The sequence below is a fragment of the Argopecten irradians genome, chromosome 3 (genome assembly GCF_041381155.1).
Source record: "Argopecten irradians isolate NY chromosome 3, Ai_NY, whole genome shotgun sequence".
In the NCBI taxonomy this organism is placed as follows: Eukaryota; Metazoa; Mollusca; class Bivalvia; order Pectinida; family Pectinidae; genus Argopecten; species Argopecten irradians.
In genome coordinates this window covers 48459550-48486092 of record NC_091136.1, presented here as the reverse complement: position 1 = coordinate 48486092, position 26543 = coordinate 48459550, and the positions used below count along the sequence as shown (strand labels likewise).

General features: G+C 37.9%; 2 protein-coding genes across 3 annotated transcripts; both read right to left on the bottom strand.

The window, feature by feature from the left end:
• Positions 1 to 485: 485 nt before the first annotated feature.
• LOC138318896 (membrane progestin receptor alpha-B-like) lies at positions 486 to 9930 on the bottom strand. Of its 2 annotated transcripts, none has more exons than XM_069261704.1 (2): positions 9696 to 9930; positions 486 to 3148 (listed from the first exon to the last, which is right to left on the bottom strand). In XM_069261704.1, the coding sequence occupies exon 2, from the start codon at positions 3125 to 3127 to the stop codon at positions 2093 to 2095; it is 1035 nt and encodes a 344-aa protein (XP_069117805.1). In that variant the 5' UTR covers positions 3128 to 3148; positions 9696 to 9930; the 3' UTR covers positions 486 to 2092. The 2 variants fall into 2 exon arrangements, with proteins under 2 accessions (XP_069117805.1, XP_069117806.1); XM_069261705.1 differs by lacking the exon at positions 9696 to 9930 and adding an exon at positions 6651 to 7354.
• Positions 9931 to 12929: 2999 nt separating this feature from the next.
• On the bottom strand, positions 12930 to 26501 carry LOC138318895 (ATPase family gene 2 protein homolog B-like). Its single transcript, XM_069261703.1, has 9 exons — positions 26382 to 26501; positions 24143 to 25360; positions 23726 to 23923; positions 23253 to 23408; positions 15936 to 16145; positions 15326 to 15565; positions 14698 to 14838; positions 14133 to 14255; positions 12930 to 13481 (listed from the first exon to the last, which is right to left on the bottom strand). Exons 2-9 carry the CDS (start codon positions 25334 to 25336, stop codon positions 13323 to 13325), a joined length of 2421 nt encoding a protein of 806 aa, XP_069117804.1. The 5' UTR covers positions 25337 to 25360; positions 26382 to 26501; the 3' UTR covers positions 12930 to 13322.
• Positions 26502 to 26543: the final 42 nt, after the last annotated feature.

Below are 26543 nucleotides of genomic sequence, written 5' to 3'. Positions count from 1 at the left end.
ACACACAAACCTGTCATTTATATATATATATCTGTTCGATATCAAATTTAGATCAAAACTGTTCCAAATAGGTTTGTAACGATTACGGTCGTTTAAAGTGTTTGAAACTCAAAACAGGCACACGTACAGAGCGACATTGTAAACATATATATATATATTACAGAAAAGGACAACCAGATTTATTGACTTTATCACAATCAGCTTTAATTATTATTGAACAAAATAATTAGTATATAAATATAAAATAAAGTAACACAAACGTGCAACAACAACCACTTGGTGACAGCTAATATAATGGACAGGCGGTCTTGTTACCGGTAATCAATATCACATTGTATACTGTTTCCTTTCTGTATACAACACAGTTATCTTTCTTGGGGAAAGGTATCGATTGTGACGTTATTATTTTGTGAGCAACATTTCTCCGAAAAATATGACGATACGCTCGCAAACACACTACATCACATTCAATACTAAACCGCAAAAGGAGATCATTCTTTAATTTGCAAAGACTCAAATCAGTAATCAGTCTGTTTGTATTGTAATTATAGACCAATGTCAAGCAGTGCAAGAAAAAAATGGCACATTATACATAAAAAATAAATATCACCTGCAATCACAATCTTCGATTACGCTCTGATACTCTACGTTCCATTACAAAATAACAGAGAGCTGGTTTACCGGAACGACGTGAAAATTAAGATATGATTTTAATCAGACTGCTGCCGTCACATCATCCTCGATACTCCAGGGCTTCCGATCACTTACGATCTCTACACCATTGGACTATCTCATAGTAAAACTGGAGGCAACAGAATAGAACAGGTAATTTAGTCATTTGATGTACATCAAAAGAGCCGTATAACGGTACACTGTGGTTGACTGTGTGACTTTGGTGTTAGGCGTCGCTCTCTCTGTAGTCTTCAAATGAAATCTTTGCTAGCCTGTGATTGGTCAAATGTTTTCCGCTGAGCTGCCATTTCAATTTCACTATGAGATTGTCCAGGGGTGTAGAGATCGTAAGTGATCGGAAACCCTGGAGTATCGAGGATGCAGTCACATATTAGCAGTTTATTAACGTTATTTTGGTTACCTAGTTCTCTAATTTGTCCGTATTTGAGATCATCATTTTGAAGGTCAGACAGATTATTAGTTTATATTTAAAGGTCAAACAGATTATACTGTTTTCCCTCTGTAGCATAATTGACAACTTTTACAGTAGGTCAAGTTTAACGCTTATAATACACATTAGTAGTATGTCATGTACACGGTCATGGGAGTACTAAATGGTTACAGAGACACCAAATCTAATCCTTCAGTTCCATTTAAATCTTAACGAACAATATTTTAATCACCGATGACATTGTTGACAAACACAGGTAAACACACACCGAATCGACAAAATACACGAGGTATACTTGGCGTATCTCCGTTAGTATTCTGAACACTGTTGATAGGTCACTTACGGATATCTAGGCACCTTCACGTCATATCTAATACCATCACGACTTCTCTTCTAAAATACAAGTAATCTGCATAGCTATCAAAGACTGTCAATACGAATAAAGTGTCGCTTTGTTCCATGAAGTTTTAGTTTTCAAGTATTACACATAATTTCTAGGGCGAATTTGAAACATCTGCTTTACATAGCCTGGTACCCTATGTACTTGTCTGGATAGGGGACTTTTACGAAGTCAATGTCACTGTTCAAAGCGGCATGCTTAACTTTAGTAGGTAATGTACAATTGCCTACTCACTTCAAACAGTACTGCCCCGAACGACTCAAACTTAGTTGACAATTTCAAAACCAGAAACTATTCATACAATGAATACATAAGGATACGATGCAAATTCATATTCATATTCAAATCGTCTCGTTATTTGCACTTCCGTTGGTCCCGTTAGAATAAATAAACAAAATATTACTTACATTACCTATAGGAGAACTAGTTAAAATCTATTTTCAAAACCGGTATATTCTTTACAAACATATTTCCCAAATCCCTATTATTTTTTTTCTAAATGGATAACTTTGACAGTAGTTATCGCCTCAAACTATCCAATTTCAAATTCACCAACAGCTCATATTTCATTACGACTGTTTTTCCTCCTTGGCAAAATCAGGTATGCGTTTCTTCAACAGCACGTAAGATATGATGTCCGTAAGTAGAAGCAACGTGAAAGCAGCCATGATATTTACTATGTCTGGTTCTGTGTGGTCCGACGCTCCCGAAGCAAGGTCAAGCCGCATAGAATGGAATTGCCACATCTGATTAATGACACTGATGACATGGAAGATTTGATGTCCTTGTCCTAGAATGTCACATTTACCTGGACATAACTTTTCAGGTAGATGACTTCCAAAGAAGAAAGCACAAGAGATGAATAAAAACCAACTAACAGTTAAGTGATTCAGCGAAGAAAATGAGCACGAATCGCTGAGATAGCACCGATAGTATCGAGGTCCAAACGGAAGAGTGACGAGTGCTGCTTGCACCGTCATCATCGCTATCATGATGAGTTTCCTTCTACCATCACAAGGATTATGACCGAACATCAATTTAGAAAGGCAGAGTACAACATAGTTAAGCCATGTCATGAATGTCAGTGTCGGTAGATACATCGAACCTACGAACTCGTATGTACCTTTATCCGAGCATACGTAAAACGCCTGTATACCTGAGCCGAATGAGTAGACAGTAGCACCAACATAGTCAACCATAAACAAACTATAGTGGTGGTATACCGACCGAGAATGGAGCAAATGGACGCATGCACTTGTCATCGTAGATATTACACAGCACAGTCCAAAAACTAACATTGGCCAGGAATGGCGCTCCGTCCATACGTCATAGTCCGCTGATAATTTCCCCAGAATACACCACATAATCACAAAGCCAATCAAATGTGTCCATACATTGACGGTCTCGTTGTGAATCTGAAAAAGGCTGATTAGATAGTATCGCCATGGCTGATTTGTTGGTCTGTAATACTTCACAATGGCCGGCTCGTGGAGTATAACAGGAACATCATCTCTATGAAGTGTCGGTTGCAACTTCAGAAATTCCGAGAACGATGTTCGTAAGTAATCAGAAATATATCTAATGCGGTCACTTGTTTCCTTCATATTTGCCTTTGTATACTGTACCTGTAAAATATGAAACAACATTCATTATTTTTCAAAACTATAAGAAAGTTAAAAGCCATTGCTGACAACAACTATAATATCAATACTGCAAAATTAAATGAGGCGCGTTATGTCACTTGGGGATGTCACATTGAAATCAAAACCAGATGAGTAAGATGTTGTCACAGCGTCATATAAGTGTTAGGAAAGTAATGCTAGGTTTACACTATGTTCCCGGCGACCACGGTAGCCCCGTTTGCCCGAAACGTGGTGCGCCTTGGAATTTTGGCTATTTTTGTCTCTGTATTCAAGTTGAGCTAGGTCTTGTGAAGTTTTGCCACGGTCTTTTACGGATTACGTGATGGACCGTGGATATAGGGGAAAGTGCTGTTCCCGGAGGTTAAAGGTACACTACGGCTTTAGCACGGTCTATCAAGGATACCACTACGTTCTCTCTAGGCCTGTTACGATCTGATGAGGTCTGCTACGTTTTACACGTTTTGATCAAGCTCCGATACGTTTTTCACGGTCCGCCAAGGCTTACTAGGGATGAAAGTCTGATACCGGGATTTTTTTAAGCAAATGAAACAATATTTATTGCCGAAAATGTCATTTCAAACACATTTTAATTACAAAATGTGTTAAAAGAAAGAAAATCTTTACTATATTTGGCATAAATATATATAATTATTATATTCAAGTGTTTTTACGCCATTTTTGTCTGTAATGATTAATCACTTAATCTGTCTTTTGCAATAATAGCTTTGGTATAATTTGATGGTTTAAATGTGTTTGATAATGATTATTTCTATTTAATAATACAAATAATCCATGAAGTGATACTTCATCAGATATTGCTTGCAACGTAAGACCGTAATAAGACGTAACACGCCGTATCACGTCGGGCTTTCAATCGCTACAAGCCGTGATGTGCCTTGACAGAACGTATCGAAACGGTTATCATCCACCTTGGCTTGCCGTCAAAACCTTGACAAAACGGCACAAAACGTGCAGCCAATCTGCATCAACCGTGATAAAACGTGGAAAAAACGCAACAGAACGTCACAAAACTTGAAATCACCGTTCGATTCCGGGAAACGTGCTTGCTGCCCGTTCCACCACGGACCGTCTGGAAGTTTTGTTACGGCCTTGCACGCATTGTTACGTTTTGTTACGTCAATCCCGTTTTATGACGTCCTGTGGCGTTTACCATCTGTACCATGACTGCCGTGGCAAATTTTTTGACAGTTTAAAAATCTGGCACGGCATCCACGGTAATCACGACCGCTCACGTTTGTCTATCACGTCCTTCTGCGTTGTCTCAAGTTGTCTCGCGGTCACCACGTTTTGTCCACGGTGGCCCGAAACGGGGCTGCCGTGGCCGCCGGGAACATAGTGTAAACCTAGCATAATGTAGCTTGACTTTCAACTATGGTGAAATTAATAGAAACATGTATGGATTAGACAAGAGGGGGCATCACTAAATAAGGCAGATATTGGCTGATCAAAACAAGATTTGGCACTAGTTGACCATTCCAAACTTTTTCTGGGGTTGAGATATCCAGTGAAATGGTGGGATATTAGTGTAAAAGGGTGTTTTATCCAAGTGTGATATATCCCTGTGAAAGGTTGGGATATCTCTATGAAAGATTGGGATACCTCTGTGAAAGATTGGAATATCCCTGTGAAAGATTGAGATATCCCTATGAAGATTGGGATATCCCTATGAAAGATTCTGATATCCCTATGAAAGATTGGGATACCCCTGTGAAAGGTTGGGATATCCATGTGAAAGGTTAGGACACCCATGTGAAAGGTGGAATATCCCTGTGAAAGGTTGGGATATCCCTATCAGCGTGACAGATCATTTTTAGGTCATTTTTTACCGCGCTATTACTTCATGACGTTATAGACAAGGTGAATCGTTATTACGCCACATACGTTGATGGCATTATGCCAATATTTAATGCGTGTGAGCTATTTTATCCCTACCCCAATAAATTCTCCACAGAAGAATGGAAGAAAACAAAAATAGCATCGGTAATGGGTACCTCTGTCCAGGGTAGGAAGCATTTAGCACTAACGCTCCTCATTGAGACAGTAGACTTATTCATTATATAGAATCTTTTCTCGAAGAATTACGTACACAACGGATGAAAAAGTTCGTCCGTATCAATGACTATGTTTGTTAGAAGGTCATCACAAACTGTCAGTTATTAACACTGAAAATATATACTTACTGGATATTTTCAAAGATCAAAAGATGTTAATACGTAAATGGAAATCAAGCAAATATCGATTAAAAATCAGTTCAACGTTTGTTGAAAATTCATCTCCTGACAAACTTTATATACATATTTCACGCAAGCATCTGAAATGAATCATTCGAGCATAAGATTGAAATAGCCTTAACAAATCGACTGAGTTCATTTCTTAACAACCATATCAACGCACCGTCAGGCCACTTAAAATATCAAGGAATAACAGTATTGATGGAGTCTGAATCATAGGAGATGTTATAAAACTCGTCTCAAAATTTTCAAAACATTTTGAAATTTTATGGAACTCATCACGAAAATTTGTTTAGCTCGTAAATAAAAATAAAATCTTCATAGAATCTCATATGAAATTTATGATCCTATATTTTAAAGTTGATTGTAGACTTTCTCTACCATGTACTAACAACTTTAGATGAAAACTTTAAACATATAGCAATTAAATGTATCCGGCTGTCAAAACTAAAACATGTTCGAGTTAATACATAGATTTAATCAGTCAAGCAAAGGGAAGGAAGAGCAAGTTACAGATCACCAAGGCTTGTCTTACATAGTAACCTATATGAAGAAGTCATTTTAGTGTTTAGTTAAAGTGTATGGTGAAACGAACCATGAGTGATAAAATCGTAATTTAAGATCACGACGTATATGAAGCTATGAATACGTAATGCTCCAGTGGTTTTTAAATACTTGTTAACAAAACTGGATAAAATACTAAAGCAGCCAACTAGTTTACGACTGTTCTAAACTGAACGATATGCCATTACATCAAATTACGCAGAAAAGTGTTTTTTTTTTAAAATCAAGTCAACATAAAGGCAATCCCGGGTTATCAATTTAAATGATACAATAAAGTACAGTTTATGATCAATGGGTACATACACCACCTAAGCATCTGTCTTGTATGTATAGCAAAACGAAATTAGTTTCTGTAGGACATTAAAATTAAAATCTATTACAAAGATACCCAACTATTAATACTCATAACGAAAATAATAGAGCAACATGAACAATATGAAAATGGAACAGCAACCTTATAATCAATTAAAACGATTTATTTCATATTGAAATTACTATAGCTGAAAATCTGGACGAGGTATTTTTAAGTTTCCTCAAATCTCTGTATGGCCTTGTTTATGCGTTAACAGCATATTTATAAAAAATCCACGTATGTTGTTTATTTTTTAACTAAACAAACCAGATTAATTCATATATTTCTAACCAAACAAACATGTTTTGCCGCTTACCTGTGTAACCAAGGTTTCTAGCACAAAGTGCTTTCTCTTTTAACTCAGGCCAAGTGATTGTATATATTAATTGGTGGTAAGGTACAAATAAATACATAGGAAACACAACAACGTAAACACCGGCCTTGATACACGATAAACAGGACACGTTAGCTCTGGTCTGCTGAACAGTATCCGCGACGACCTACACCTATATATATAGTGCTAATGGTAATAAAGAGTAGTAGGTAAAGTAAGTATACAAACTAGGTCATTTGTAAACATTTAGAAGTGTATATGCTGTGTCATGTGTTATCAACCGACTTTTCCCAATATGTTAAAAAAAACTCCTAGCCAGACATTATCTCAATCCGTCATGGCAATCAAATGACAGCCATAAGTTTTTTTTTTTGTTTTTTTTTGAATACATTCCTACAGTCAATACGGTGACCGCCTTATATCCCTACGGCCAAATAGTCCGAAGGCCCATTAGTCCTAAGGCCCGTTAGTCCGAAGGTCCAATAGTCCTAAGGCCCGTTAGTCCGAAGGCCCGATAGTCCGAAAAAAATAATATAACTGGAATTTATATGTGAACAGTACTCGAAATGTTTATTACGGTTTTCGTTGCAAAAGATTTGTTGTAAATTTGCTAAGGTATACTTACATGTATGTGACTATAGATTTGATGAAAAATGATAATATACAACGAAATGTTACGAATTTTAAAAAAGAACATAATCTTGAAATACGTAAACGTATCTGATATTAAAGAGTATTTGCATTTTAATTTACAATGCAATCCGGTTTAACATCACCACCCCCCCCCCCCCCCCCCAAAAAAAAAATATCATTATGCGGACCATTTCTGTCATTAAGGGTAGAATAAACAAGTCAAAGAAAGGGGAAGGAAACGCAAAATACATGTACATATTGTAAAATATAACGTATATAAGGTATAATAAAGGTCATTTTTCGGTAAAATTTGATTATATACATCATTTATTCATGGAGCAACGTTAATCCTTATGCAATCAAATTACAGTGTACATAAGGCTTACAATCGGTCATCTTATAGCTCGTATGCTTGTGAGATATCTTATAAAATATAACATATAAACCTGTTTTAGTATTATTTTTTCAATTTGATGTAATTTTGACCTCGCAATGCTCCATGAAGAAATGACAACTTGCCGTCCAATCGTCCATATAAATTTTCAGATCAGCACTGCAAAAAAATGTTTTCGTGAAAATACAACGGTACTTTAATTATAACAACTATATAACTTGCAATATTTACTAATTTTCGGACTAACGGGCCTTCGGACTAAAGGGCCTTCGGACTATTGGACCTTTGGACTAATGGACATTCGGGCTAATGGGCCTTCGGACTATTAGGCCGTAGGGATATAATGGTGTCATCGTCAATACATGGGAAATCGAATTACAAGCATACGTATAAAGATTTATCTTTCATTTATTTATAATAGTTTCCCTGCTATACGTTTTTGTTTTCAATTACAAAAAATCATTAAACATATTACTGTAACCCGCTTTATTGTCGCGTATACAAAATTTGGTGTTCGTTATTTTAACATATCTGCGTATTCGCGAAAACATAAATTATGGTCAAGACTGCTGACAATCGTGCATTCATACATTATTTATATAACTATTTGTGTAACATTTGAATTCACATCCGAGCTCTCTCGTGATAAAATAAAGTTATTTACAATAGATGTTATATCGTGTGACTGACTATGTGTATTTAAGCATTGTTCTCATTGACAACATCTTTTGGGGTTATGAATCCATAGACAGAAACGGAAGGATGTTCTTTATAGATGCAAAGAGTCTATGAAAAAGAGTGTCCGTTCGGTTTTTTCGGTTTTTGTCTATGAATTCATAACCCCAAAAGATATTAAGAATAATGCTTATTATTTAATTCAGAAAACTCACTCAGGTACTAATAAGGCATAAATGTCTGTGATTTTTTTTTACTTTTACAATAAAGCAATTTGAGTAGTGGCGCAGTGAAATCTTATCCAATAATTCAGTTTGGCCAATGACAGTGCCGCTTTTAAAATTCCCCGCAAAACCATTTTGTATATATGACGTCATAATACTTGACGCACAAGTCTTTCGTTCTATGGAAAAATAACCTCAAAGATTTAGCCAATAGAAATGAGTGTTACATTTGAAATTACATTATTGGATGTTACTATTGAGTTTTTTAATCTTTACTATCCAAGCATTATTGGTTTCCTACATAAAAATGCATGCCATATGCTAATTTGCCTAATATATGTTTGATTAATCCCCCCCTCCCTTTTTTTAATCCCTTCGTCTTCCATTCACTTAGGCATTGTATAATTGATAATGGTTGTAAATAAAAGGGTGGTCTAAGTATAAACAGATAACTTATTATCTATAGTCGTCACAACTATGCGTTTGTATATACATTTGCACTAACTATTTAGAGTTGAAAGCAAATTTAAAGATTCGGTTCAACATTCGGTAATCTTTTCCATAAATGATATGGTAAATCATTGAAGTAAACTTTTTCATTGATGATGATTCGGTAAACTGGTCCATAGATGACAATTTAGTAAAATATGGAAGCCAGTATCGGGAAAAGGTAAATTATTTTTACACTTCTCCATTTTAATAATTTTTAATATCAACTTTATATGAATTTTATATAATTAAAATTATATAATTTATTATATGAACTTTAACAAATTTGCAGCAAACATATGTTTTTTTTTCAATTTTGATACATCTTCAAAACAAATCCGGTATGCATCATAATGCCCTTTCTGGTAAATTTTAACTATCATTGTGATACATCTGCAAATACAGGACTAGCTAATAGAAAGATTATTTACATCTACATGTACATTTGTGTATATGCTTTTACTCATATACTAAGCTTTAATATATCTACCTAATATTAGAGTTTAACAACACGGGAGAACTTATTAAAGCATACACAATATCAAATACCAGGCACACGACGGTCATGTCCAGCAAGTGGTAAGAGTCACACAACACGTGTTCTATACATACCAAATTCAGCTATATATCTGCGTCTTCCATGTTTGGAATGCCTTGTATCAGTGATGAACCATCTCCATCATAGTCAGGTCCGACATACATCCGTCATAGGTGACCGACTGACTTAAGCTTGTGATCGTCAAAGTTAGGTTGTATTAAACGTGTTGATGTTTTGCGGCCATTGCTAGGGGTAGCCGAGTAGTCGACGGCCGGCGGGTGTGGCTTATTAGGAGCCAATAGTGGAAAGGTGTTTACCTTGATAAGAGATATTTAAACCACATAGTATTGAATAGTAAAGTATTGGCGAGGCCCCATGTCGTATTGAAAGTGATGTGTATTAGGTGCATGAGAGTATCTAGGCCCGTGTACCACTGTCGTCAACAACGTCACATCGCTTTGTACAAAATTCAACTACTTTCATCAAGCAATACCAGCGTTTTTATTATTCGTTTTACATACGTTATAGTACATTAACATGAGTTGCATAGCATATTGATAGGTACTGTGTATAAATAACGTATACCCATGTGTTGCCGCTATTGAATTTTAATAAAGTATCCATATGTAAACTAGCTTGTTGATAAACTTCCAAATGCAGGATAACATCACGTTTTAATACTTACAATACCATATATCAAACGCAATTCGATCATCATCCTGCATATTTCAAACAAGCAGCAAATCTCTGAAACTCCTGGTTTCGTTATAACGAAACAGAAACCATTAAGCCATCTATGATAATGAACGTTTTGCCCGTGCGATACTAGTGATGTCCGTGCCGTCATATCAGCACCCGGGCTGATATCACATTATGACGTCATAATTTGATATCAGCCTGGGCTGATATCAGTTACCGGGCTGATATCAGTTATCGGCCCGGGCTGATATCACGTCATCCGGGGTTTTTATTCCGGATTTTAGAGTTGCCGCTTCGATTCAGCTTCCTACAGACGATAGGTTGAGTAACGGATACAATTTTCAATTTCAAAATAGCTCTCGGATAAACGTATTGAGAAATATATCAGAAATCAGAAATAGTCTGTTTCATATTGATTTTACAGGAGATATTGTCTTAACTAAGATGAGGTTGAAATGAGTTAAAATGTCCACAGTGCCGAAAACAAAGCATCGCAATTCACATAACTATAAAAAAAAGAATTATTCGGTATAAATAAAATCAACGACATGCGTTTGTCAACAAGAAGAGACAGGGGAATAAATTAGACAGTTTAATACGTGTAGTTTATTTTTCCCGTCGAATTCATAATTCCTGTCCGTTGTAAAACTGATCATTCTGAAATTAACCCGCTTTGCCGGAATTTGTTGAACATTATCATTTTTTAAGTGATATAGTTAGCCTTCAATTGATCTTGTTAATTTTGATTAAAATCAGTGTTTCAACTCGTTCATTTAACCGGGGATTATGTATTTGTTAAAAACATATAGATCTACATGTACATGTAATGAAGTTTTTCCACTTATGACCAGTGGAATATCGGTCATCGATCAATACATTTTAATACATGTATTTAAATTGTTAAATTTTCTTTCTCTTTTTTTTTTCAAAATGCGTGATAAAAAGGTTATGATATGTCAATTTTGATATCGCACCCTTTATCAGCCCTTGACCTGATATCAGCCCTCGGGCCTGCGGCCCTTGATTAAGGGTGCGATATCGAAATTGTCATATAATAACCTCTAATGGTAAACCAAAGAGGATGTTTGTGTGAAATGGTTGTCGAGCGACCGTATTTATTCAAATATTCAAATCCACAAAATCACCTACATGTACACTCGCATAGAATAATGAGTATATAGTGTTTCCGACAAACGGAAATCTAATACTAGGCTTTTCCTCTTAACAAGGTAGTGTATATGTTTTATCAGAGCATCTATCCCGATATCTATATCAGTGTATAGGAGACGCCACAGATGCAAGTATGAGTCATAACATATTTATGCGCTCACCCATCCGTATAGTCAATACAATGCGTTGTAGGTACACGTGAACTAATGTAATGATAGATGATAACATGGTGTTTGCCGGAAATATGAAATTCTCATATTTATTTTTACATTTTTACTGCAGTCCCATTACGTAACCTTACCAAGCGCAGTTGGCGGTCATATAGACTATGAACTTCAATCGCTTATCATGACGTCATTACCATTGTGACGTCACAAATGTCGTGCCAGCGATCACTCATATATTTATATATTTACATTTTCACTGCAGTCCCACTATGCAACCTTACCAAGCGCAGTTGGCATTCATAAATTCTATGAACTTCAAGCACTTATTATGACGTCATTATCATTGTGACATCATAATTGTCGTGCCAGCGTTCACGGAAAACGGCTGTTCAAACGGCTGTTCCATCCTTGACGATAACGAATGATTAACTCATTGTAGATGCAAAAAAAATCCCTAGGATTCCTTGATAAAGTTGTAACAAAATGTAGAAATAAGCATTGGAGGTTTTTCAGTTGACATTCATAGCCAATATGAATGCCAACTGAACAGAGGCAACTTTTTTCACGAAGTAGCGCTTCATGAAATTTGTCTTAATCCAGTATCCTCCATATTTTTGGGGTTTATGAACTCAGACAAATTCTCAATGAATATGAATATCAAAAAGTATGTCCGTCTGGTTTTTTCTATGACTTCATAAACACAAAAGATATCGTGAATACCGTTTCAATTTGAATAACTCAATGAGGTACTAATTAGGCATAATTCCCGTTCTGTTACTTACTGTTACAATAAAACAAATTACATTTAGGCGCATTGATATCTCATCTAATAGTTCAGTTTGGCCGCTTTTAAAATTTCAGACGAAAACGCCATGTATGTATGACATCATAATATTCGATGTACAGTTTTTCGGTTGATGAAAAAAATAGCCTCAAAGATCTAACCAACAGAATTGAGTGTTCATATGAAATTAAATTGTTAAACTTCATCATCTTTGGGTTCAATTGATGTCTATATTGATGCCTAATAGATTACTTAGATAGTAGATGAAAGTGTAACCAGAAGATTAATATAGTGTCTGGACAACTGATTCAAAATTGATCTCTTGCATCCATCAATGATAGTGAAAGCTTATAACTTATGTTTTCGTTGTTCTATAGTATTGTAAACTGCAAAACACATGATTAAATCGCCACTGAAAAAAATGTTAGGTGTTGTAATGTCGCGAAAATAAGTATTTTTAAAAACAAAAACACACTAAAATTGTGGTCTAGAAAAAATCTTATTTATTGACAAGCTTGTATTAAAGACGCAAAGTCTAATACATGGTGGTCAGGAGATTAATTAATTTAATTAACAACAACTCATAAATCATCTAAGCTTGGCTTCCACCAATAGGACTATGATGTGTCCATGAAAATAATCCATAGATGCAAAAGTGAACAAAATTCATGAAAACACAAGAATGTGATATTTGATAAGTAGCATGTGATTGACTTATGGTTACTTTAAAATACTTTCATATAATTATGCAAAAGGCAAAAGAATACTACTTTGATACTTGCTGTGCTTACGAAAAGGATACATGGATATTCATTTTGAAAGCAATATCTTTTCTAAGGCTTATTTTGACATAGTTATTCACCATATAGTACATCACAATATCAGTGTTCTTTTGGACAGAAGCTCCAAGATCCTGATGGTCTAGATTTCTGGTTCATGTTCCCTGAAAGGGAGGGTTTTATAAGTTTCAATGCACTTTCAAAGTGTTCCATTTTTACCACATCTGCACATAGATCTGCTGTTAATGCTTTCAGGGCCGCCTGCAAATTGAAGAAAAATACCATTCTGTTAAATAGTAGTAAAACAAAAAGTAAAAAAAACCCACATAATTTATGAGAAAAACTTTAAAACAACCACACAAATCCTGTATTCATATTCATATGGTTTTCAGTGTGAAGATAGTCAGTCACCTTCCGGTCTAAAAAGACTTAATTTAGTTCCAGTGTAAGTTGTTTTAAGCAAACACAATTTTATTTCACTGGCACTTTTTAGGGAGCTGGCAGGGTTACTAGCCCTGGGGTCAGCCCCATCCCAATACCTGTATGTAGCCACACACATGAGGTCACTCTTTCAACTTTTGCTCATCACTTTCATCTTACTCATCTATCATTTTACATACCCTTTCACACATTATACTTAACATTTACGATAGTGTTTACATTATCTTTATTTAATTTATTTCTATGTATCTTTATTTAACTTATTTTTATGTATCTTTATTTAACTTATCTTTATGTATCAATATTTAACTCATTTTTAACAATATAAACAGTGTAGTTTTTGATGGAGATTATTACTAGCCTATAGAGACTTTCTTGATCTGCCTGTGTGTAGTTTTTGGTGGCGATACTTACCTCTCGACAGAGACTTTCTTGATCTGCCTGTGTGTAGTTTTTGGTGGCGATACTTACCTCTCGACAGAGACTTTCCAGGTCAGCACCTGTGTAGTTCTCGGTTGCCATGGCTATACTGTCCAGGTTGACATCCTTTATAGGCATGTGTCTGGTGTAGATATGCAGTATTTGTCTCCTTGCCTTAAACACAAACACACAAGAAAGTTGAAGACATGTTACCAAAAGCTCTTCAGGATCAAAACCTGACACCTTCTGATCAGTACAGACAAAAGATAAGTTCTGTGTTACAACATATCAACTTAGTAGTTGATCATAACATATAAAGGAGATAAAAAAGTCCACCTACCTGGTATGACAAGAGCAGGGTACAAGACCTTACAAATATATTAAATTTACATGTATAGAACAATGTTCTTGACAAATTTTAGCCCTTGCTCTTCTGTCTATCAGTGTTGTATTCACGAACCAATAATTCACAAAAGAAATGCATAACTGAAAAAAATTAACAGCGATACAGTAAATATTTGAATGGGAATATAATGACTTTCATAATGTATCTAATTAATACAGTCAAAAGGATGGGGTAAATATAGAAGTGACAATGGAAATAGGACCTTCTTACCTGGGTATCAGGTGGGGGTACATAGAGGATCCGGTCCATGCGGCCTGGTCTGACCAAAGCTTCATCCAGAAGGTCACGGCGGTTTGTTGCAGCCACTACTACAACGTTCCTCTTATCTCTGACATGTCCTACACTCTCCACCTGGTACAAAGGAGAAGATGTAAGAGCAATTTCATTATAAATATATTTTATTATGTTAAATTCAAAATCTGTAGTATTTTTGTCATACTGTAATACATGTAGGAAGAGATAGAGGTGATAAATGTAATAGGTCAATGTGCAGACATCTAATTAATATACCTTAAAGACAGCACACATATAATATACAAACAGTTTGCTTAATCATTAACATTTCCATATTTCATACTGGTCTATAATACTGATTTTTTTTAAAAATAACATGAAATTATATCAAGTTATATCATTGATAAGGGTAATAACAACATAATCTCATGAATTACAACAAAAAGAATTATCTCATTGAAAACTTTAAGCCATAAAGCAACTATTAAGAAGAATGTTTCTATCCTAAATACTGACTAAGGATCAAAAGGAATATGTGATTTCTTGATTACTGGGAATTCTCATTCACAGAAATTTTAAGATGTCACTAGCAGTGCACTTCCACCTTTCTATTTCCGAAACTGCCATCATCTGGACACACATCTCCCTCCAGAACTTTGGTTCCCCCTCCGACTACTTGGTCATCCATTCTCACACCAATGCCATCCAACTCATTGAGAAGGGTAGAAAGGACTCGCTCATGGACACTACGCTGATTAGATGAGTCAGACCTTTTACCAATGATGGAGTCGATCTCGTCAAGGAAGAGGATAGATGGAGCACCAGCTCTTGCTCTCTGGAAAATCTATACATGAAAACAATACAGCTATGTAAACTGAAACTGATCTAAATGTTAGGTAAGAGAAAGTGTAAACCTTAATTATACTTTGTCATTTTTCAACACCATGTGTGACTGGTACAGAGAAAACATATGTAGACAAACACATAATAATTATGTGCAGAAAGAAATAGTGATGGCTTCATACAAAAGTGTTACTCTTTGTACAACTGCTGTAATAATTAAGTTTATTTTTTTATTTAAACAGTTACACATTAACTTCAACATTGTGTGATCCCCTATTGTAGAATCTTTATCAGTAAATTATACATGTACTCAAATTTCAAGATTTCATACGAAATACATGTGTATATATGTACAGTCAATGAACACTTACCTCTGTGATCTTCCTCTCTGAGTCGCCTACGTAAGGAGAGTAGAGCTGTGCCCCACTCAGGGACAAGAAAGTGGCCCCAGAAGATGTCGCTGCAGCCCTCACCAGGGTGGTTTTACAGCACCCTGGGGGTCCATAGAGCAGGACACCCTTGGGACAGGGAAGACCCATTCTGCTAAAGGCTTCTGGGTGCTGGATAGGCCATTCAATTGACTAAGGAACAGATAAACAAGAGGCCCATGGGCCTTAACGGTCATCTGACTCATGGCACAAAACAACAAAGTCACAGTATAAAGTATTGGTTAACGATTAATATAAACAATACAAGGAACTCCTTAGTTGAATATGTAAGTTTCTGAAAAAGGTAAATATCATTTGTTGAACAAACTTGGTAGCCCTTCATCCAAATATGGTCGAAACTCATTCAAGGATTGATATAAGGAGGAGTCAGATTTTAAAGCCAAATTTCAGCAAAGCTCCCATTTTGGACCTCGGTCATACTATCCCCATGGGTCTTACCTCGGTCCTTTATAAAATATGATTGTCCTTACCTAAAGTTCCCCCTTCTGAATCAATTAAAACCATTATAGACCAATTTTCATTAAGATCGGAGACTGAAACCTTAAAACAGGAAGTGGGCCAGCGGCCATCTTGGAATACCAAAATCTTTAAGAAATTTTTTGCATGTTGTTCGGCATCAATTAAAACCCCTATAGACCAATTTTCATTGAGATCGGAGACTGAAACCTTAAAACAGGAAGTGGGCCAGCGGCCATCTTGGAATACCAAAATCTTTATGAAAATGTTTGCATGTTGTTCGGCATCAATTAAAACCCCTATAGACCAATTTTCATTGTGATCGGAGACTGAAACCTTAAAACAGGAAGTGGGACAGCGACCATCTTGCAATACCAAAATCTTTACGAAAATGTTTGCATGTTGTTCGGCATCAATTAAAACCCTTATTGACCAATTTTCATTGAGATCGGAGACTGAAACCTTAAAACAGGAAGTGGGCCAGCGGCCATCTTGGAATACCAAAATCTTTACGAAAATGTTTGCATGTTGTTCGGCATCAATTAAAACCCCTATAGACCAATTTTCATTGAGATCGGAGACTGAAACCTTAAAACAGGAAGTGAGCCAGCTAAAATTAAGAAAATTTGCCCTTTTGGGGCCCCACCCCTCAGTTCCTAGGGTTCAGACCAGACTCATTTATATAAAATATAATTGTGTTTCCCCAATGATGCTTCACACTAAATATGGATAAAATTCATCCAAGGATGGAGGAGGAGTAGGATTTTAAAGCTAAAATTAAGAAAATTTCCCCATTTGGGGCCCCACCTCTCAGCCCCTAGGGGTCGGACCAGGCTCATTTATATCAAATATGATTGTCCGTCCCCAATGATGTTTCACATCAAATATGGATGAAATCCATCCAAGGATGAAGGAGTAGGATTTTAAAGCTAAAATTAAGAAAATTTGCCCATTTGGGGCCCCACCCCTCAGCCCCTAGGGGTTGGACCACGCTCATTTACATCATATATGATTATCCTTCCCAAATAATGTTTAACACTAAATATAGATGAAATCCATCCAAGGAAGAAGGGGTAGGATTTTAAATCTAAAATTAAGAAAATTTGCCTTTTTGGGGCCCTACCCCTCAGCCCCTAGGGGTTGGACCACGCTCATTTATATAAAATATGATTGTCCATCCCAAATGATGTTTCACACCAAATATGGATGAAATCCATCCAAGGATGAAGGAGGAGTAGGTTTTTAAAGCTAAAATTAAGAAAATTTGCCCTTTTGGGGCCCCACCATTCAGCCCCTAGGGGTCACACCTAGCTCATTTATTTAAAATATGATTGTCCTTCATCAATAATGTCTCACACCAAATATGGATGAAATCCATCCAAGGATAAAGGAGGAGTAGGATTTTAAAGCTAAAATTAAGAAAATTTGCCCTTTTGGGGCCCCACCCCTCAGCCCCTAGGGGTCGGACCAGGCTCATTTATATAAAATATGATTGTCCTTCCCTAATGAAGTTTCACACCAAATATGGATGAAATCCATCCAAGGATGAAGGAGGAGTAGGTTTTTAAAGCTAAAATTAAGAAAATTTGCCCTTTTGGGGCCCCACCATTCAGCCCCTAGGGGTCACACCAAGCTCATTTATTTAAAATATGATTGTCCTTCATCAATAATGTCTCACACCAAATATGGATGAAATCCATCCAAGGATAAAGGAGGAGTAGGATTTTAAAGCTAAAATTAAGAAAATTTGCCCTTTTGTGGCCCCGCCCCTCTGACCCTAGGGGTCGGACCAGGCTCATTTATATAAAATATGATTGTCCTTCCCTAATGAAGTTTCACACCAAATATGGATGAAATCCATCCAAGGATGAAGGAGGAGTAGGATTTTAAAGCTAAAATTAAGAAAATTTGCCCTTTTGAGGCCCTGCCCCTCTGACCCTAGGGGTCGGACCAAGCTCATTTATATCAAATATGATTGTCCTTCCCCAATGAAGTTTCACACCAAATATGGATGAAATCCATCCAAGGATGAAGGAGGAGTAGGATTTTAAAGCTTAAAATAAGAAAATTTGCCCTTTTGGTGCCCCACCCCTCAGCCCCTAGGGGTCGGACCAGGCTCATTTATATAAAATATGATTGTCCTTCCCTAATGATGCTTAAAACCAAATATGGATGAAATCCATCAAAGGATGAAGGAGGAGTAGGCTTTTGTATAAATAGTCTTACGCACGACGCACGGCGGACGGCGGACGGCGGACGGCGCACGACGACGGACAAAACACGATGACAATAGGTCATCCTGACCTTCGGTCAGATGACCTAAAAATCATATACAAATGTAATATCAGCTGTATCTTCTGAGATCAATCGTACCATAATTAAATCTCTCTCTTTTTTTCCTCTTCTTTTCTCTCTACCCCCTTTATCTATCCATTATACAAACCCTTTCTCTTGCTTTCTCTCTTCTTTCTCCTCTTCTTTAGAAAAAACAACAACACAGTATTTTCTTTTATAAAAAATAACTTGACAAGTATGATGTCTCATCACTTAACCTCATAATAACATAAATATATAATGATTGTCAGATTCATATTGTATATTAGACTATGAAAGAATATACAAATATGTATGAGTCGACATTATGAATATTTGTTGAAAGTGAGTAAATATGATGACATATTTGAAAAAAAAATTTGGGGTCCCCGCCCCTCTGTCCCTAGGGGTCGGACCAATCTCATTTATATACTATATGATTGTCTTTCCCCAAAGATGTTTCACACCAAATATGGATGTAATCCACTCAAGGGTTAAGGAGGAGTAGGCTTTTGAATAAATAGTTTTACGCACGGGGGACGGCGCATGACGACGGACAAAACATGGTGACAATAGGTCATCCTGACCTTCGGATAGATAACCTAAAAATGATTGTTTTTCCCAAATATTGTTTCAAACCAAATATGGATGAAATCCATCCAAGGGTGAAGGAGGAGTAGGATTTTAAAGCTTAAATTATGAAAATTTCCCCTTTTGGGGCCCCACCATTCAGCCCCTAGGGGTCACACCAAGCTCATTTATTTAAAATATGATTGTCCTTCATCAATAATGTTTCACACCAAATATGGATGAAATCCATCCAAGGATAAAGGAGGAGTAGGATTTTAAAGCTAAAATAAGAAAATTCGCCCTTTTGGGGCCCCACCCCTCAGCCCCTAGGGGTCGGACCAGGCTCATTTATATAAAATATGATTGTCCTTCCCCAATGATGTTTCAAACCAAATATGGATGAAATCCATCCAAGGATGAAGGAGGAGTAGGATTTTAAAGCTAAAATTAAGAAAATTTGCCCTTTTGTGGCCCCGCCCCTCTGACCCTAGGGGTCGGACCAGGCTCATTTATATAAAATATGATTGTCCTTCCCTAATGAAGTTTCACACCAAATATGGATGAAATCCATCCAAGGATGAAGGAGGAGTAGGATTTTAAAGCTAAAATTAAGAAAATTTGCCCTTTTGAGGCCCTGCCCCTCTGACCCTAGGGGTCGGACCAAGCTCATTTATATCAAATATGATTGTCCTTTCCAAATGATGTTTCACACCAAATATGGATGAAATCCATCCAAGGATGAAGGAGGAGTAGGATTTTAAAGCTAAAATTAAGAAAATTTCCTCTTTTGGGGCCCCACCCTTCAGCCCCTAGGGGTCGGACCAGGCTCATTTATATAAAAAATGATTGTTCTTCCCCAAAGATGTTTCACACCAAATATGGATGTAATCAACTCAAGGGTTAAGAAGGAGTAGGCTTTTGAATAAAATAGTTTACGCACAACGCACAGCGGATGGCTGACGGCGGACGGCGCACGACGACGGACGAAACACGATGACAATAGGTCATCCTGACCTTCGGTCAGATGACCTAAAAATCAAATACTGTGTTAACTTTAAACCCTCCTTTTACAAATTTACAATTTACATTTTTTTTGTGATTCGTCATATCTAATTGATAATACTTCTCTTTTTATAGAGCATGAAATATCACCTTTATAAAGGCACTAATCTAATCTGTCTGATCTGGAGCTTTGAGTCCTATAGTCCCCCTATATCCCACCTGTCTGATCTGGAGCTTTGAGTCCTATAGTCCCCCTATATCCTACCTGTCTGATCTGGAGCTTTGAGTCCTATAGTCCCCCTATATCCTACCTGTCTGATCTGGAGCTTGGAGTCCTCTAGTCCCCCTATATCCTACCTGTCTGATCTGGAGCTTTGAGTCCTATAGTCCCCCTATATCCTACCTGTCTGATCTGGAGCTTTGAGTCCTATAGTCCCCCTATATCCTACCTGTCTGATCTGGAGCTTTGAGTCCTATAGTCCCCCTATATCCTACCTGTCTGATCTGGAGCTTTGAGTCCTATAGTCCCCCGATATCCTACCTGTCTGATCTGGAGGTTGGTGTTGGTGTCTTTCAGTCCCCCTATATCCTACCTGTCTGGTCTGGAGCTTTGAGTCCTATAGTCCCCCTATATCCTACCTGTCTGTCTGGAGCTTGGTGTCTTCCAGTCCCCCTTTATCCTACCTGTCTGATCTGGAGCTTGGTGTCCTATAGTCCCCCTATATCCTACCTGTCTGATCTGGAGCTTGGTCCTATCCATCAGTCCCCCTATATCCTACCTGTCTGATCTGGAGCTTTGAGTCCTATAGTCCCCCTACATCCTACCTGTCTGATCTGGAGCTTGGTGTCCTCTAGTCCCCCTATATCCTACCTGTCTGGTCTGGAGCTTGGTGTCCGTCAGTCACCCTATTATCTACTGTCTGATCTGGAGCTTGGTGTCCGTCAGTCCCCCTATATCCTACCTGTCTGATCTGGAGCTTGGTGTCCATCAGTCACCCTATATCCTACCTGTCTGATCTGGAGCTTGGTGTCCTCTAGTCCCCCTATATCCTACCTGTCTGATCTGGAGCTTGGTGTCCTCTAGTCCCCCTATATCCTACCTGTCTGATCTGGAGCTTGGTGTCCTCTAGTCCCCCTATATCCTACCTGTCTGATCTGGAGCTTGGTGTCCTCTAGTCCCCCTATATCCTACCTGTCTGATCTGGAGGTTGGTGTCCGTCAGTCACCCTATATCCTACCTGTCTGATCTGGAGCTTGGTGTCCTCCAGTCCCCCTATATCCTACCTGTCTGATCTGGAGCTTGGTGTCCATCAGTCACCCTATATCCTACCTGTCTGATCTGGAGCTTGGTATCCATCAGTCACCCTATATCCTACCTGTCTGATCTGGAGCTTTGAGTCCTATAGTCCCCCTACATCCTACCTGTCTGATCTGGAGCTTGGTGTCCTCTAGTCCCCCTATATCCTACCTGTCTGATCTGGAGCTTTGTGTCCTCTAGTCCCTCTATATCCTACCTGTCTGATCTGGAGCTTGGTGTCCTCTAGTCTCCCTATATCCTACCTGTCTGATCTGGAGCTTGGTGTCTGTCAGTCACCCTATATCCTACCTGTCTGATCTGGAGCTTGGTGTCCTCTAGTTCCCCTATATCATACCTGTCTGATCTGGAGCTTGGTGTCCTCTAGTCCCCCTGTATCCTACCTGTCTGATCTGGAGCTTAGTGTCCTCTAGTCGCCCTATATCCTACCTGTCTTATCTGGAGCTTGGTGTCCTCTAGTCCCCCTATATCCTACCTGTCTGATCTGGAGCTTGGTGTCCTCTAGTCCCCCTATATCTTACCTGTCTGGTCTGGAGGTTGGTGTCCGTCAGTCACCCTATATCCTACCTGCCTGATCTGGAGGTTGGCAATCTGATTAAAATCATATCTTCGATTACGCTCTGATACTCTACGCTCCAGTACGAAGATCTGAGGACACCCGGTAGGAGGTCATGTTCTGGTGACCTTTGGTACAGCCAATCAGCGTCGCGCTGCCAAAAATCGCGATGTCAATCGGAACTCCTCGGGCATTCTCTATTATTAACAGAGCCGGAAACGTTCCGAGTGTAAAATGTGGGTTTGATACGCTGAATTTGATTGGCTAAACTATTCAGTATGGACCGATTTTCATTGGACGGTCAGAGTGCAAGGAAAGGTCACCAGAACATGACCTCCTACCGGGTGTCCTCAGATCTTCGTACTGGAGCGTAGAGTATCAGAGCGTAATCGAAGATATGATTTTAATCAGATTGGGAGGTTGGTGTCCTCTAGTCCTCCTATATCCTACCCGTCCGATCTGGAGCTTTGAGTCCTATAGTCCCCCTATATCCTACCTGTCTGATCTGGAGCTTGGTGTCCTCTAGTCCCCCTATATCCTACCTGTCTGATCTGGAGCTTGGTGTCCTCTAGTCCCCCTATATCCTACCTGTCTGATCTGGAGCTTGGTGTCCTCTAGTCCCCCTACCTGTCTGACCTGGAGCTTGGTGTCCTCTAGTCCCCCTATATCCTACCTGTCTGATCTGGAGCTTGGTGTCCTCTAGTCCCCCTATATCCTACCTGTCTGATCTGGAGCTTGGTGTCCTCTAGTCCCCCTATATCCTACCTGTCTGATCTGGAGCTTGGTGTCCTCTAGTCCCCCTACCTGTCTGACCTGGAGCTTGGTGTCCTCTAGTCCCCCTATATCCTACCTGTCCGATCTGGAGCTTTGAGTCCTATAGTCCCCCTATATCCTACCTGTCTGATCTGGAGCTTGGTGTCCTCTAGTCCCCCTACCTGTCTGACCTGGAGCTTGGTGTCCTCTAGTCCCCCTATATCCTACCTGTCCGATCTGGAGCTTTGAGTCCTATAGTTCCCCTATATCCTACCTGTCTGATCTGGAGCTTGGTGTCCTCTAGTCCCCCTATATCCTCCCAGAGTACCGGTGGAGAGTCTATCAATCCTTCTGAGCCCTTCTGTGTTGATGGAATCAAGGACTTTGCAGCATGCAGGAAATGTTTCATTTGAATAGAACACTTCTTTTCCTGTATCAAATTAAAGCAAACCAATAATCAATGCTATACATGTCACAAGTACAATGTTGAATACTGAATGTTGAGTATTGAAATCAACTCAATAAGCTGTCATAATAACAAATATAACAAGCACATTCATGGAATTTATATACCCCATGCTGTTCTTTATCAAAGGCCCATAATTCAGCCAAATAGGGTTTGAGGCAGTTATTGCACGGAAACCAAGCATTACAAACAGACAGACAGAAGATCAGACAGACCCAAATAATATCCCCCGTTTAAGTGAAAGCAGGGGATAAAAAGATATTTGAGTAGTATTGCCTTACCGTATGTGTGACAGATGGGACCTCGGACATAGCACTATAAACTGCCTCATGACATAGAGATGCCAGGTCGGCACCAACGTAACCATTTGTCATATGTGCCAGCTTCTTTACATCGACATCACTTTCAATAGCAAGTTTATTGATTTGGACATCAAGGATAGAAAGTCGTTGGTTATAAGATGGTACATTCATCATGATCTGCAATTCAATGTGTTACCAACTATACTGAAATATTAATATATATTGTATGGACCAAAACAAATTTTGTGAGCTTACTTTAAAAGATAAAAAAAATAATCCCACCTAATCAGCATGTGTAATTACAAAAACAACTTGTGCATTTATTTGTACTTAAAACAATGTGATATTAAGCCAAAGAACACAGCTAGAAGTTGCAAGTATAGGTATCAAGCCTACCTCCTTATCTAGGCGCCCTGGCCGTCTCAGGGATGGGTCCAGTGAGGCTGGTCTGTTGGTTGCTCCAATCACAACTAGCGAGTTAGTTCCATGTAGGTTATCTAGGAAATTCACCAACAGTCCACATACATTCTGTTCTGATTTTGCCTCCCCTGGTTTCTTCTTTGGGCATAAAGAATCTATTTCATCAATAAATAAAATACAAAGACCCTCCTCGGAAAACATTTCTGTTTTTACAAGTATCTTTTGAAGTATATCCTCCGTCTGTCCAGGACGGGCCCCAAACACTTCGGGACCATTAATCGTTACAAGATGGGCACCTGTCCGACAGGCCACATAGTTAACTAGGGAGGTTTTACCAACTCCTGGGGGTCCACGGAGCAACAAACCTCGTACAGGGGCAATGAAACCTTTAGCAGTCATGGTTACTGGAAATGTAACAGTTTCTATAAGCTCCTTAGTAATTTCATCAAGGCCTCCCAATGGATTGACAGTAAATGATGATTGATTAATGAATCGTTCTGTACTCAGCACACCAGTTACAGTAATCACTGTTTGTTCACTGATGATAAAGGCATCAGTACAGAGTTCCTGTCCCTCTCCTTCACAGTTGTAGATAATTAAATGAGAAATATTGTAGAGATTGGCCAGACTGGAATGTTTATAGTCTACTATGAAGTTTTTCTTTACACAAAATTTACACAATAAATTATTACATAATTTTTCAATGTATTTAGAACTGGTTTTCAATCCAGCTTTCATTTCCTTCACTTTTTCTATACTAGTCACAACGCAAACATCCACAGAATTAGCTTTTCTAGTACAAAGCAGTTCTAATTGCACACAATTATGAGAAGTTGAAGTTGATGACTTTTCATTACCTATATTTTCCACTGAAGACGAACAATCCTTATTCATACCTGTAGACATCAATACTTTCTTGCCATCTGATATTTCTTTTGTCTCTTGACAATGATGAAACACAGTAGGATGATACTCAATGTAATTATCACAGACATTGTTAGCTGCTCTTACTCTACAGATAACCTGTTGTTTGTGGTCTGTAACCTGGATAAAGGACATTAAGTTTGCTCCCAGCTCTCTAATCAGTGGGAGACTTACTCTACAAGATTGGGAAGATCCCACCAGCGGAGTAGCACTCCTCATCACTACAGAATCATGTGCTGTCACCATTTTTTTTTTGATGTCATCAAAATTCTGAAATAAACATAAAAATAAAAATAAATCACATAAATTTGATAAAGTTGATAGGACTTTAATTTATGTGGTGTCGACCCAATAAGCGCCCAGGGCGCTTGAAAAATTGAAAAAAAATGAAAAGGTGCTAATAAGACGAAATTATTGCAAATCTATACAGTTGAGTGTAGTTTTGGTCTTTATTTATGCCTGGACAATTGAAATTGAGGCCTCAAAAAGGGGGATGGGCGCTTATAGGGACATGGGCGCTTATTGGGTCGGACTTTAATTTATGTGGTGTTGTCATTTAAGCATTGAACTTCTTTCAGTTTGCATTCATAGCCAATAGCAAATAGCAATACAGTAGCAATAGCTAATTCCATGAAGCGCTATGAATGCCAACTGAAAGACGTTCAATGCTTATATTTACATTTGGTTACAATTTTATGTTGAAATACCAAGGGATCTTGCATCTATAATGAATTAATCATTTGATATTGTCAAGGCTAGAACATGCTGCAGCCATTTGAACAGCCTTTTTCTGTAATCGCTGGCACAACAATTGTGACGTCACAATGATAATGACGTCATAATAAGCGATTGAAGTTCATATTCTATATATGATTGCCATCTGCGCTTGGTAAGTTTACATAGTGGGACTGCAGTGAAACTGTAAATGCATTAGCAGTAATAGGCACCATATTGTAGCTCTAAAGATGACACCATTATCGATCTAAAAGTCTTTTGAGTACAAAATTGCAGTTAGACTAAGTACTGTCAGTTTACAGTTTATGTACTGTACATGTAGATCTATATAGCTACTATATACTATAGAAATATAAAGTTGTAGAAATATATGCATGTGTAGATAAATATCTAATATCTCTATTTTTATGTATTACATGCCTCCTGCATGCGTTTTACTGTCATTCGAAGCTATATGCATATATAGTTGTTTATCGTTACATAAGTAGGCCTAGTATGTATATTTGTACTAAAAACTTATTCAATTAATGAATTATCTCCCTTCATCGATCTTTACCGTATCTGTGGTAGGCCTAATGCATGCTTCATTCTATATTCGATGGGAGCAAACTCATCAAAAATGGTTTAATGAGCCAATACTTTACCGAATATCAAATATATCTGGACCAGGAATAAAGCATGTCAAAATGGCATGAGTATGAACCAGCGTGATAAAATA

Excerpts from the sequence above, each read along its gene's own strand:
- LOC138318896 (XM_069261704.1), bottom strand. The coding sequence starts at position 3,127 with ATGAAGGAAACAAGTGACCGCATTAGATATATTTCTGATTACTTACGA.
- LOC138318895 (XM_069261703.1), bottom strand. The coding sequence starts at position 25,336 with ATGGTGACAGCACATGATTCTGTAGTGATGAGGAGTGCTACTCCGCTG. Across the intron at positions 15,566-15,935 it reads CAGAGAGGAAGATCACAGAG|ATTTTCCAGAGAGCAAGAGC; the intron begins GTAAGTGTTCAT and ends TTTCATGTATAG. Across the intron at positions 14,839-15,325 it reads GCAGTTTCGGAAATAGAAAG|GTGGAGAGTGTAGGACATGT; the intron begins GTGGAAGTGCAC and ends CCTTTGTACCAG.